Raw genomic sequence first — 13,606 nt, forward strand, 5'->3', positions numbered from 1 at the left:
TTGGTGGGACTCTGGTGCAATGAACTGTAATCTGTTGGGGTTCTTGGGGCAGTTGGCCTTTACATGGCCCAACTCGTTACATTTAAGACATCGCACAACTGACTGGTCACTGGGGCGAGGTGAGTTGCTGGAGAACAGTGTGGTGGGACGATAAGGTGTCTGGAGTTTTCCTTGGGGTGTAGTTGGGGCCTTGAGCTGCCCCCAGTAGTAGGGTGTGGTCTGAGGGTGTCCCTTCTGGTATCTGCTCAAACTGCGACCAGGGTTGTTCCTTTCTCCTCCCTCCACCCATTTTGTTCTGGTTTGCCGCGCCTCTCTGGCAGTCTGGCACTGCTCGTATTGCTGAGCATAAGAAGCAAGATTTTCTGCTGAGTCCATTTTCTTACCCATAAACACTGTTTATATCGTCATCGGACATATTCAGGAATTGTTCCTGAGCCATCAAATCACACACTCCTTCAAAGCCAGTGACACCCCTTCCTTTGACCCATTTAGCTAACAGATCCTTTATCTGGTTTACATAAGCCACATTACTTAGTCCAGGCCCTCTCTTAAGGGTTTGAAATTTTACTCTGTAAGTTTCAGGTGTAACTTGAAATTGTTTTAAAACCAAATCCTTGAATTTATCTTAGTCAGAAGCCTCCTCAACAGGCATCTTGTTGAATATGTCCAGAGCTCTTCCAGTCAATTTTGCGACCAATGTCATCTTATGAGCATCAGGAATTTTATGGAGTGTGCACAGTTTCAGTTTCTCAAAGGTGAGAAAATATTCAGCAATATCACTGGATTCATCATACTATGGACATAGTCGCTCCCATTTGTGGAATGTTGGGGAAGGAATGTTAGGGTTATTCGGTAATTCTGCTGAGCCCTTGCCTTCTTTATCTCCAGTGCATGCTTCCTCTTTTTCCCTCTCCTCCATTTCTTTTTCTTTTGCCTCCATGGCTCTCGTGTGGGCAGCCTCTTGGGCAGCCTCCTCTGTCTTTTCCCTGGCTTTTTCTCTGGCCATTTCTGCCTCCCTAGCAACTTTTTCTTTGGCTGCACGTGAATCAATCTTTATCTGTCCGAGTTCTTCCAGTCTTTCATGTTCCTTCTGTCTTTTCTCAGCTTCAGATCTGGCTAATTCCAGTTTCTGTTGGACATTGCTTTCTGTCATTCTAGCCTCTCTGTGTTCAACCTAGCTATACCTGAGAGTTAGAAAGAAAAAAAAATCTGCTTGTGAATTCCCAGTTCGCTGTGCTGTAACCTGATATCTTTGCCTCTGATAGCTGTTCCCAGCCTACAGAAAAATCCTTTTGTTAAAAAACTACCACCTCTGCCGCCAGGCAAAGAGACAGAAAAAGCTCTAGCTGCTTTCAGTTAAAAAACAAACAAACCTCTTCAGGTCTGTGCTTTTGGTTCAAAATGATCTCTGGTTCAAAATGATCCCACCGCTCTGCCACCATGTCAGGGTTCCCTCCCCACCCTTAACTCTAGGGTACAGATGTGGGGACCCACATGAAAGACCGCCTAAGCTTATTTTTGCCAGCTTAGGTTAAAAACTTTCCCAAGGCACAAATTTCGCCTTGTCCTTGAGCAGTATGCTGCCACCACCAAGAGATTTAGACAAAGAATAGGGAAAGGACCACTTGGAGTTCCTATTTCCCCAAAATATCCCCCCAAGCCCTTACACCCCCTTTCCTGGGGAGGCTTGAGAATAAACAAGATGAGTACAAACCAGCCTTGGATTTTTAAGACCCAAAAAACCCAATCAGATTCTTTAAAAAACCAGAACTTTATTAGAAGAACAAAAAAAGATAAGAGAACAACTCTGTAAGATCAGAATGGAAGATAATCTTACAGGCAGTCAGATTCAAAACATAGAGAATCCCCCTAGGCAAAACCTTAAGTTACAAAAAGACACAAAAACAGGAATACACATTTCCTCCAGCACAGCTAATTTCACAAGCCAAACCAAAGAAAATCTAATGCATTTTCTAGCTAGATTACTTACTAACTTTACAGGAGTTGGAGGGCTTGCATTCTTGATCTGTTCCTGGCAAAGGTATCACACAGAGAGACAAAAGCCTTTTCCCCCTCCAGATTTGAAAGTATCTTGTCCCCTCCTTGGTCATTTTGGGTCAGGTGCCAGCCAGGTTACCTGAGCTTCTTAATCCTTTACAGGTAGAAGGACTTTGCCTCTGGCCAGGAGGGATTTTATAGCACTGTATACAGAAAGTGGTTTCCCTTCCCTTTATTTTTATGACAGCGTCACTGGTAATGTCCTATCTTAACTGTACTCCTTTTCTTTTTAGTCTCTAAGGTGCCACAAGTACTCCTTTTCTTTTTGCGAATACAGACTAACACGGCTGTTACTCTGAAACCTATCTTAACTGTGTGCATTGCACGTCATCTCTCATAAAAGAGATGTCAGTATATTCCATATGTTTTGTTAAGGGAGAGGGAGGTTTCTCAGATTATTCATGCTTTCCTTTCTTTTTGGTTCTTTTGTACTGCCATATTGTTGTTAAACATCAGTAGAACCTTATGTCGGTAGATTTATTCTTGTAAAAGCATGAAATAATGCATATTTCTGTAGAAAAGGAATCTTTTGGAGGAGATCATTTATATCTAGTCAAGCATGCAATTTGTTAACGTTAGAGAGTTGGGTGGCCAAACTCCTGTATGTTGAGTTGAACATGTGGCTCATATGTACCCACAAAGTTAGAGAAGAAAAAGGCCTACTGTATTGTTGCAATATTGAATTTATCCAATACTAAATGAATACTAAGTTTGTTCTTTTCCAAAGGCTAAGAATAGTCATCTCATTTATATGTATGAGATAATACATTTTACTCACTAATTTCCCAACTTGAAATCCATTACTCTTTTTGAGTTGCTTAGAAGGGTGTTAAAGGAGAATGTGATTGTCCCCCATCCAATAGTTGGAGCTGGATGCTTCTATTTAAAATTTCTGTTCTGAAAGGCAAACGTCTTATTCCATAAGTTTCTTCTGAAACAAGAAGTCTGGAAAAGAAGCAGTTCACTGAAGGTGACAGAAAAGTGGAATGCGCCTGCTGAGCTCCTGTTTACTAGAGAGCCCTATAGGAATAAGAATATGATTTGTTGTGTAGATTTTGCACAGTAGTTACTATGTGCATGCATTTCTTAACTTTTTTCTCCTTGGTAGATAGCCTCATTGTGCAACTAGCTGCCATTTAAAATTTTTCAGTTACATTTTCTTTTCAATCCATATTTATCTCCCATATTCATTTGGGGCCTATTTTTCCCCTTGTGCTCATGCTGATTATACCTATCAAAATCAATCACACTACTCACTGAGGCTCCAGTCCTGCAAAAAATCTATATATATTCACAAGCTTAACTTTACACACACTGGAGTGGTCCCATGCCTTACATTTGTGAGTAATGTGTTTCAGGATCAGGTAGTTAGTAAGAAGAAAAGGAGTACTTGTGGCACCTTAGAGACTAACCAATTTATTAGAGCATAAGCTTTCGTGAGCTACAGCTCACTTCATCAGATGCATATCGTTTCCATACGAAAGCTTATGCTCTAATAAATTGGTTAGTCTCTAAGGTGCCACAAGTACTCCTTTTCTTTTTGCGAATACAGACTAACACGGCTGTTACTCTGAAACCTGTAGTTAGTAAGGTACTGCTCAGTGTGGGTAATGGTGGCAGAATCAAGCTGTTGATGTGTAAGGAGTACTCTGCTAAATATAGTCATAACTGTCCTCCAGTTCTGGTTATCTAACTTCAATGTAACTTCTGTAGTTGCCCATTTATTCCCTGCACAATTTAGTTCCTCCCTACTTCTCTGTTTTTGACATCTTTTCACTTACCCATTGCCCTCTTTGCTCTGCTCAAAACTTAGGAATAACTGCAGCATTTATGTCTGTGTTCTGTTCTCAACTGCTTTCTTTCACATGTCCCCCTATGCCTGGATTTGGCATGCTGTGCCTCTACCCTCTTTTCTTCATAGTCTTCCTTAAAACACACTACTTCCAGGACGTCTGTAAATGATCGTCCTTTTGTCACTCCCCAGAAGTGCTAGCAAAAGAAATAAACCTCCAAACCAGACACTATAATAAGACATGTTCTAGACTTCACTGCTAACAATTACTTGCTTTTCCTATCCCTGGTGTGCTCATTGCCTGTTTAGATTGTACTGTGAGGTCTTCAGGGCAGCAGCCTTGTTTCTGTATTCATTTCCTTTACAGAGTTAAAGCACACAACATACTTTTTATAGCAAGTTCTCCTTCCTCCACCACTTTTCCAGAAACCTTGGTGGAAATCTTGATCTCCTTTGGCAATAACACACTAGATGGTTTCTCAGCTAGTTTTTTCTCTTCTGTTCATAATAGAGGAATATTGGTGTCTCAAATTGGTGTACTAAATGAGTGCATTTGCCTTTTCTATACTGACACCAACAGACCGTGAACCCTTTGGCAGAGAAAGCTCAGTCAATACAGATTCTGTGGATTCTACTCTTCTTAAATATCTGCCTCCCTGTTTCCCTACTTTCCATAAATAACAAAATGTCCTCACTCCTCTTGGAGATTTTTGATAACCCTAACCTGAATAATTACTACAAATAGCTTTATTTTTAAATAACATCATAAAGATCATTTAAAGCAAAACTGAAATTTCTTCTCTTGACAGCTGTCCCATATTAAAGTTAACAACTTGTAAAGATAAAGCCATAAAGGCAGGCTGAAAACAAACTCCCATACCTACAGGTTTTGCAGTTCCCTCAGGGCAGAGCCTGTTGTCGCATTATACCGTTTGCAGTCGATTTTTGCTGTAAAGGGAATTTTTTTAAAGTAACTCCACTTGATTAGACCTGTATTTCACTGTAATGTAAACAAACTTGTTGTCATATGGTTTTCGTTGTATAATAGTGTCCATGTTTTCAGTGTGTGAATCAGTTATTCTATAGTCCAGTTTTTCCCTCTTTCCTTTGTAAAAACCATTACATATCTAGAATCTTTTAGGTACGGTATGAACTTCAGTATCTGAGATTTGTGAAAACAAGACTTCTGTGAAGGTGTCTTTTAAAGTTGTCACATAGCCCAAAGTCCTGGCTTAGATGGACTTTTCCCCAAAGGAGATGAGCCAAGTGGAAGTAAGGAGGCCTATCAGGAATGATGATTTTCTGCTTCCCTCTTTCCTAGGGTTGCCAGGCATCTGGTTTTTGACTGGAACGCCTGGTCGAAAAGGGACCCTTGTGGCTCTGGTCAGCACTGCTGACCAGGCCACTAAAAGTCCGGTTGGTGGCACAGCAGGGCTAAGACAGGCTTCCTGTGTGCCCTGGCTCTGAATGGCTCCCCAAAGTGGCCAATACATCCGGCTCCCAGGTGCTGGGTCGGCCACGGAGGCTCTGCATGGCCAATTGGAGCTGCGGAGGCAGTGCCTGTGGGCGTAGGCTGCACGCAGAGCCCCCTGGCTGCACTGCTGCCTGGAAGCTGGACATGCTGGCTGCTTCCGGGAGCCACCTGAGGTAAGCACCGCCTGGCCGGAGTCCACACCCTGAACCCCCCTCCCGCACCCAAAGTCCCCCCCAGTGACTCGGGATGGGAGCAGGGCAGGGGGAAAGGCAAGGGTGTTTGGTTTTGTGTGATTAGAAAATAGGCAACCCTACTTCTTTCCCTTATTGTGGGTGACAGGAAAAGGCAAGAGGAGATATTGATGAAACTAGACCATACCAGCAATGTGTGAAGGAAGGACTCCAGTTCCAAGTTGGAATAGGAGATTCCTTACTCAAAACAGTAATGAATGTCCATGTTTAAAAACAAAATAAATAAAAAAGTTCTCAAGATATGTGGCTTGATTATGCTCCTGTCTGTGTCCCCCTCTTCCGACATTCCAGCTACATAAAGGAGCTGATAAATCCTGCTTCCTGTGTTGCCAAGTAAGAAAGAGAGAAGACCTACAATCTGGTGGAGTACATTTGCTCATTTACACAAGTTCTCTGTTCCCACAGGCAGGTGTTTATTATTGCTGGCTTTTCACACATCTGGCTGGCCTTGCACAGAGTAGATTTGGCCACTGTGTAAGTCAGTGGTAGATTAAAGATTTTGCCACCCCTAGGTCCCGTCCCGCCGCTCCCGGCCCCCCCGCATCAGTTCACCTCAGCTCCGACTCCACCTCCTCCCCTGAGCGTGCCACCGGGTCCTGCTTCTCTCTGCCAGTGCTTTTGTGCGAAACAGCTTCGCAAAGGAGGGGGGAAGAGGGGGGAATGCGACGCACTCAGGAGAGGAGGTAGGGCCGGGGCAGGGATTTGGGGAAGGGGACCAATAGGGGCAGGGAGGGGCGGGGAATGGGGGCGGGGAAGGGGTGGAGTTGGAGCGGGGCTGGGGGTAGAGGGCGAGAACCGGCAGTAGAGGCTGCGAACCGGCACTGGAGGAAGCAGCCTCTGATGCTGTTGTAAATTTGCCGCCTCTGCAAATTTGCCACCCTAGGCCTGGGCCTTGTTGGCCTAGGCGTTAATACGCTACTGGTGTAAGTGACAAACTAGACTTTGCAGGTTTACACACCTGTAAATGCAGTATGGTATTTGTTTCTGATTAGAATCTTAATTATTTTCACCTAGTCAATCTGCAGAGGGATTGAAATGCTTTATTTTTATACATAAACATATATTAATATAAATATAAAATATAAAAATGTATGCAATTATAAAATAAAATTATGAAATATATATTATAAAAACATATAAAATGTTTAAAATATTCACTTGCTTTTCTCAGTACAAAAAAAATGTAAGGAGTAGATGTGATTACCATTACTAAACTGGAGTCCATAAAAATATGAAAATTTACATTTGGCAAAATTATCCACAAAGGTATTTTTTAATAATTTAAGATAGACAAAAATAGTCTTGATACATCATTTTGGGAAATGATTCCATACTTTTAAATTTGACCCATCTTTCATGGTTCAGGCAACAGCTCATATAGTAAAAGGACTATTAAATGACCCTGAGGTCAGTGACAGCATTAAAAAGAAATTACCCTCGGGTAAATAGTTCTTTTATTTATATGGTTGGCTTCAGACAGTATCCAACAATCTCAGGAACTATTTCATTAACATACAAACATATATGTGTATAGTACATTTACATATTATTATAAGGATCATATATATTGAAATATGTGTGTTATGATTTATATTTTGTCTCTCTGTATACAGATATAATAAATGCGCATACATACACTGCATATACTTGCACCTTTCATCTGTCTTTGTTGATTGGATGGGTTGTGTAACAGGGCCACAGAGCAAGAAGGATTGTTAATCATCAGTTGAAGTGTCAGCTGTACAGTATTTTTTATTTTGTAAGCAGCTAAGCCCTACTGGAAACTTGTACTGTTTCAGGTTTGTCTCTCTTCATCTAAAGCAATTCATTACTCACCTACAAGAGCTGTCATAGACCCCAACAGTTGTGATATTAGTTTCTTCAACACTCTTGACAAATTTAAAGAAAAAATTGGGTTTTTATACTATGACTTTAAGATCAGTAAGTAGAGGTGTTTGGTGGTTTTTTTCTGCTTGAACTTGGACACATTTGATTGTGATTTAGTATATTTGAAAAATAAGCAAGTTGCAAAATGTTTCTAGAACAACTGAGGTTTACTTATTGGACCTTCATAACTTATGATCACAGAGACAGTGATATGTTGGCACTGCATTTTGCTATAGTAACATCTCAGCAAGCTCAGAGATGAAATGTAAATTCTCAAACCCCCATGGGCGTACATGTCAAAGTCAATTTTGAGTTTCTGCCCTTGTGTTTCTCTCTTCACATTTACTCAGAGGCAATATGCAGCTGAAAAAATGTCTAGTGTCACCTTCCATTAAAATGCAGTGGAATCCATTCTAGTTATTGTTTTACCTTTTAGTACTGAAAAAAAAAAGTTAGTTGTTTTTGGAATGAGGATAATTTTTATCTTCTGTGGAAGAAGTATTGTTAGGTATAAATTATTTTTTTTAAATATTTGTGAGCTATCCTGCATAAAATCGTCACAGGAATGACAATAGAAACTTACGTAGGGATAGATTCTGTAGCAGAGTTTTGCTAGTGCTATGTATAAATTATTACAGAATTATGCTCATTTTACTATTACAGTTTTTCCCTTCATCTCTCAAGGTGCCTGCTTTCTGGAAAACCCATTAGTTAGTAAGAGGCTTGTTTTCCACCACCTTTCCCCAAATGCCTGTATGTTGAATCGGGAAGTTGTTTCAATTGCAGTCTGTCTATCTACTTACTTATATAATATTTATCAAGGTAGTATCCGAGCGCCTAGCATCCCTGTCAAGTACTATTCCCATTTTACAGATGGGGAACTGAGGTATGGGGCAGATTAAGTGACTTGCCCGAAGTCACACAGGAATTGAATCCAGATCATTAGAGTGCCAGTCTAGTGCCCCTGTCCACTAGAGATTAGACCATCTTTCCTACCCAGTCATTCTCAGCCTGATTCACAAGGATTCAATAGTAGTTCAGTAGCTCAGCCAGCCAGATTCATAGGTTTTACTGTTCTTTTGTCACTCTCCGGGGGACCCACCCTTGTAAACTGATGAAGTTAATGGGAGCTTGAGAGTACTCAGTATCTTGCAGGATCAGGCCCTAAATGAGACAGCATACACTTCAAAGAAAAGCTGTGTTAAAATATTTGTTGGTGTGTAGATTGGATTGTCCAGTGAGCAATATTCAGCTAACTGCCATGTTGTTGTGTTTAGTCCCTGGCTTGAGTTGGTATCCAGGTCTTCAAGTAGTAGAGCCATCCAGCTGCTGCAGTTTTGCTTTAAATCTTTGGATCAAATGGCATTATCAGTTGGATTCCTCATTGCCAGAAGGTTAGCTAAGTTGAAATAACTTTTAACTGTGACTTGTAGATTTGAAGAGGGATAGTAAAGTCAGTTCGTTATTCTTCAATGAGGTGTTCAGTAAATAAATTCACTGCAGTTACTGATTTTTCTAAATGGCTACCTTTCCCCCCCCTGTTCTGACTGACTTATAGCAGGAATGTTTTTACTGTAAAGAGGGGATATATTTTTATTTTTGGTTTTGTTTGCAGCTCAAAAGGTTTATTAGAACGCCGGAAATCCCTTCCAAGCACGTGAGGAACTGGGTCCCTAAGGTCCTGGAGCAGCGGCGACAAGGCTTGGAAATATACTTACAGGTAAGCTCCCTGTCAGCTCTGTGTGTGTGTGTGTCTGTGAGAAGAAGCAGCGCTCATTTTTAGAGCTGCCCTAGATGCTGGTGTAGCACTGGAGCATTTTAAAATATACCCAGAAAGAAGAGACCTGGGATTTCATTGGTGGAGTTTGGGCCCAGAGGAAAATGGTAGACCTGAATTCTTTGCAGACTATGGCCCCTCTTTGTACTTTCTGCCCTCTTGCAGGGGGAAAGAGGATAGGCTTCAGCTTGCTAGAGGTAGGCAATGGGGAGTCCACCCTGAGTTATGGGCTATATGATAGGTCCCCTGTAAGCCCCCCACTGCCCTCACTTACATGCCTGCTATGGGAAGATTGGGCCGATGACACCCCTCTCTGATGTTATGTTTAATAAAGTTTTGGTCTGCAGCTTAAAATACATTTCTGTGTCTCTCCTCATTCACTTGCATGTCTGGATCAAGAGCTTGTTTTCAGAGTTGACCTGAACACTGGTGTAGCACTGAAGTGTTTTCAAATGTTTTAACTAGATAGTTGAATCCGTTAGGTGAAATCCTGGCTCCATTGATGTCAATGGCAGAACTCCTGCTGTCTTCTATGGGGCCAGGATTTCACCCGCTGTCAGTAGCTACACTGTAATAAGTTAGGGCTGACCATTAGGGGAGCTTTTTAAGCTGGCAAAAGGGGAAAAATGCATTACATAAGTAGTGATCATTTGTGGCTTAGGTTCTTAATGAGTCTTTACCTAATCTTTGCTTAGACATTCATTAATTGTGGGAATTCCTACTGCAACCACATACCACTTGAAGCACTCACTACTTAGAAAATGAAGAGTGCTACGATTTTTGAAATTTCTCCCAGATTTCAGGGAAGGTTGGAAGCTGGGAAGGAAAAAAATCGTACTTTAATTTCAGAGTATCTCCAAAAGGGAAGAATTTTGGAACTGAGGAGGAAAATACACTTTAAATTGTTTGTTTTGATTTAATCTTAAACTAATTCAAAAACTAGGGGATGGTTTTCTGGTGTGGACATCCATATAGTAAAAATGAATGGGTGGCTGCACACAGAACTTTGGGGAATATTATGTTCTGTTTCAGATTATTTTTAAAAGAGAATAGACATTTCATTGTCAGAAGACTATTTCCTAATTTAACATTTTTTTATTGTTCTACACAAACACTCTCCTCTGTCTTTCTTCTTACTCTTTGCCATATTTGTGGTATCAGAAGTAGCTAAGGAATTTAGGTAAATTTCTTGGGTGTTTGTATGTATACAAAATTTGTGGGACTACTCTGGATACTCTTTTTAATAAATTGCTGTTCTCAAGAATGGCAAAGAGAAGTGGAGCATTTTTGATACTCTTGATTTATTTAGCCTTTCCCTACGCATATGTTTAAGGAGCCAGTTTTTGTTTTCCCCTGCATTAATGGATTATTTTGTTTTTACCAAGCTTCTGTTTTTGAAGATGTTCATATTTGTAGAACCCAGTAGAACTTTTTTGTTGATAATGAATGTGGAAAAAAGATAATACAACAATCAGTTGTAACATTATTACACTATAATTATTATGTAAGTTTTATTTTGAGGAGACACTTAGAATTTGTTCATGTATAAAAATGTGATCTGCTTAAAATTAACTGTTGCAGAATATCATTCCTGAGATTGATTGATTGATTTAGGGGTGTATATTTTTGAATAGGGTGCGATATAGGTGAAATTACTACCATTATTTCATTGCTGAGAAACTACAAAGACACTATCACCCCCTACTGGAGGAGTTAATTAACTTACATTCCTACTTATATCATTAACTTTGGTTATATTGTCAGTAATTTTGATGTGCACTGATGGGGAAAGAAATTTTAGACAAGATTTTAAAAAATATAAGCTGAATTTTAGTAAAATTCATATTGCACATTGAGGCATTTAAATAAATGGCCGGATTTTCAGAAGTGCTGACTACCTGGCCATTCCCAAAGATGTCAGTCGGGCCACTTATTTAGGTGGTTAACTTTAGGCATTCATTTTTTAAGTTCTTGGCCTTTAATTTCAAACTGAATGAATCTAAAGAGTTGAAGGGAGATCTGTATAAATGTAACAGCAGGGATTTAGTGTTTGTATACTTTGGCTGTTACAATTTACACCTGCTGTATGTGTAGCTGTAGAGTGCCAGCATCTTTTTGATACTAGTAGATTGCTAGTGAATTATGATACTGTTGTAAAAAAAAGTAGTAATTTTTTCAGGCCCTTATGAGGGGATTGAGTGTTTACACAGTTGCTACTGCCAAACCATTGTCTTTATGCTCTCATGTAGTAATTTCTCAAAATATGTGTTGCACCTTTAAAACACACAAAGTTACCAAAATGGTGTTGTACCATGCAGACTGCAAACAAATATTGACCTGTTTCAGTCATTGCCTTATGTTGCTGCTTTATTTTTTTTTCTGTTGTATACTTCAGATAACCGAGTATGAGGGCCCCAGATAATAAAATTTGAATCCATGTTTAATTGCATGAAAATGGAATGTTGTTCTTTGTCTTTTGTGCAGCAAAAGAAACTATGTGTAATTCTCTTACAGTGATGGAAAATGCTGCAGCTGCCACTCCAGTGGATAAAAATGTCCCATCACCTTTACTTTATTAACCCAGCTTCTTGTATTATTTCAGAATAAATTTTAAAAATCCAGGTTCTCATTTTTTTATATTTTTGTATTTTTCTGAAGAATTTAAAAATAGTTAATTAGCACAGGTTTTTAAGAGATCATGCAATTCCAATGTTTGCATTTCTTTTAATATTTATCCCTATTTATTGTATGTTGAAAATTCATTGGATTACTTATTTGTTTCTTGATTTTGAAAGCTGTGAGAGGCTTTTTGTCTTTTCATAATGGATTGATTTTCTGCCTGGAAGTGCTAAAGGTTGAGGTATGTTTTGTTTTAAATGACTGCCACATTTTACAAGTTCAAGAATGGAAGTTACAATTTTCACTTAAAATACTATGGAACAACTGGCTAAGAAGCACCAACATGTATTCAGTAGTTTCAATGGTAATAATAAACAGCATTATATGGCATTGCCAATACTGTGCACACATTGATTGATAGGAGATAGGTTGGAATTATTAGTTCTTATTTATAAATGGGGAAACTGAGACACAACACGTAAATGGGAGTCAGTGACAAAGCCGAGACTAGAGCTCACACAGGTCTAACTCAGAGTCTGAGCACTTGATTGCTAGACTACACTGTCTCAGAAAATACTGTTGAAGGGCAGTTTATCCTGCAGTTAGATATATAAAAAGGAGATTTCATAATCAAGGAGTTTAAGGTGGGGGAAGGTCAGATATAATTTCACATGGGTCCCTTATACGGAAAGTCTCTAATTCTGAGCAGAAAGGGTGGAAGCTTAACATATTTTAAAATTTTATTAAAGCTAATGTTAAAAATATTATGTAATACATAGGTTGAGAAAAGAGTGTCTGTACATCTGAGTATAGTGCTTAGATTATTCACAAATATAAAGTTTTGTTTTTAAAAGTCATATGATACAATCAGCAATAACCCAAATTTAGGTGAATAAATTTAAGAATATAGTTTAGATATTAGCAACCAAGTATTCAGGTTGTACAACTTTTCATAAGTGATCTGAGATTTGGTTGTGGAAAGCAAAATATATCAGTGTGTGAAGATTGTCCTTCAGTAATTGAGAATTTAGGGTAGGTTGTCCATTTAGAAAATACAATCCATGAGGAAAGTAGTTCAGTTACTTTCCTGACTGCACTTCTCATTGACATATTACTAGGAATGTCTGACCTATACTGGTGAGATTGGATTAAGGTTTGTTTTAACCCCTTTACTTTCCTAAGAGCACTAGGAATTAGAAGCAGGGATGGAAATCCAGAGCACCAATTGTTAGTCCAGGGAATGAGGAATACATCTGTTGCTTCCACTTCTTTTTCTTTGATTCTACTGTGCAATCGGTGACTGGTCATTTATCCTTTACCCCAAAGAGGTATAGAAATGGAAATCTCCTTTGATGGCATATCTGCAGAAATACTGATCACTTGAGAGGTCTCCACTCCCTCCAGAGTGGACTGTATATTGGATTAGAAAGCCACTTTTTAGATAAATCTCTTCACTGATGCCAGGGTTCATTTGCCCATTAGATAAATGGTTGGGATTCCAATAATAGGTTACAATGAGGGATTCCACCTAATTGTTTATATAACCAATTACTGCCATGTTGTCAATCCTGATAAGTATTAGCTAACATATAATTCATTCTCAGAAGAGCAGTTCTTGTGACCCTCATCTCTAATGAATTGATAATGGAGAAGTTTCTCTGATTTAACCATCTGCCCTCTACTGCACATTAGATGATTCAATGTCCCGGTAAGATGACATTGGATGTTACTAGAGAGACAAAGTGGGT

The 13,606-nt window shown here is 39.4% G+C and overlaps 1 protein-coding gene across 4 annotated transcripts in view; it reads left to right on the forward strand.

Annotated features, from left to right (window-relative positions):
* SNX24 (sorting nexin 24) overlaps positions 1 to 13,606 on the forward strand; it is a 147,181-nt gene that overhangs the window by 83,362 nt on the left and 50,213 nt on the right. For all 4 annotated transcript variants that reach the window (XM_078852855.1, XM_073344835.1, XM_073344836.2 and 1 more), the window contains one exon: positions 9,078 to 9,182. In XM_078852855.1, coding sequence (XP_078708981.1) covers positions 9,078 to 9,182 — 105 coding nt within the window. The remainder of the gene's footprint in view (positions 1 to 9,077; positions 9,183 to 13,606) is intronic.

Source organism: Lepidochelys kempii, chromosome 5, assembly GCF_965140285.1.
Source record: "Lepidochelys kempii isolate rLepKem1 chromosome 5, rLepKem1.hap1, whole genome shotgun sequence".
Classification (NCBI taxonomy): domain Eukaryota; kingdom Metazoa; phylum Chordata; order Testudines; family Cheloniidae; genus Lepidochelys; species Lepidochelys kempii.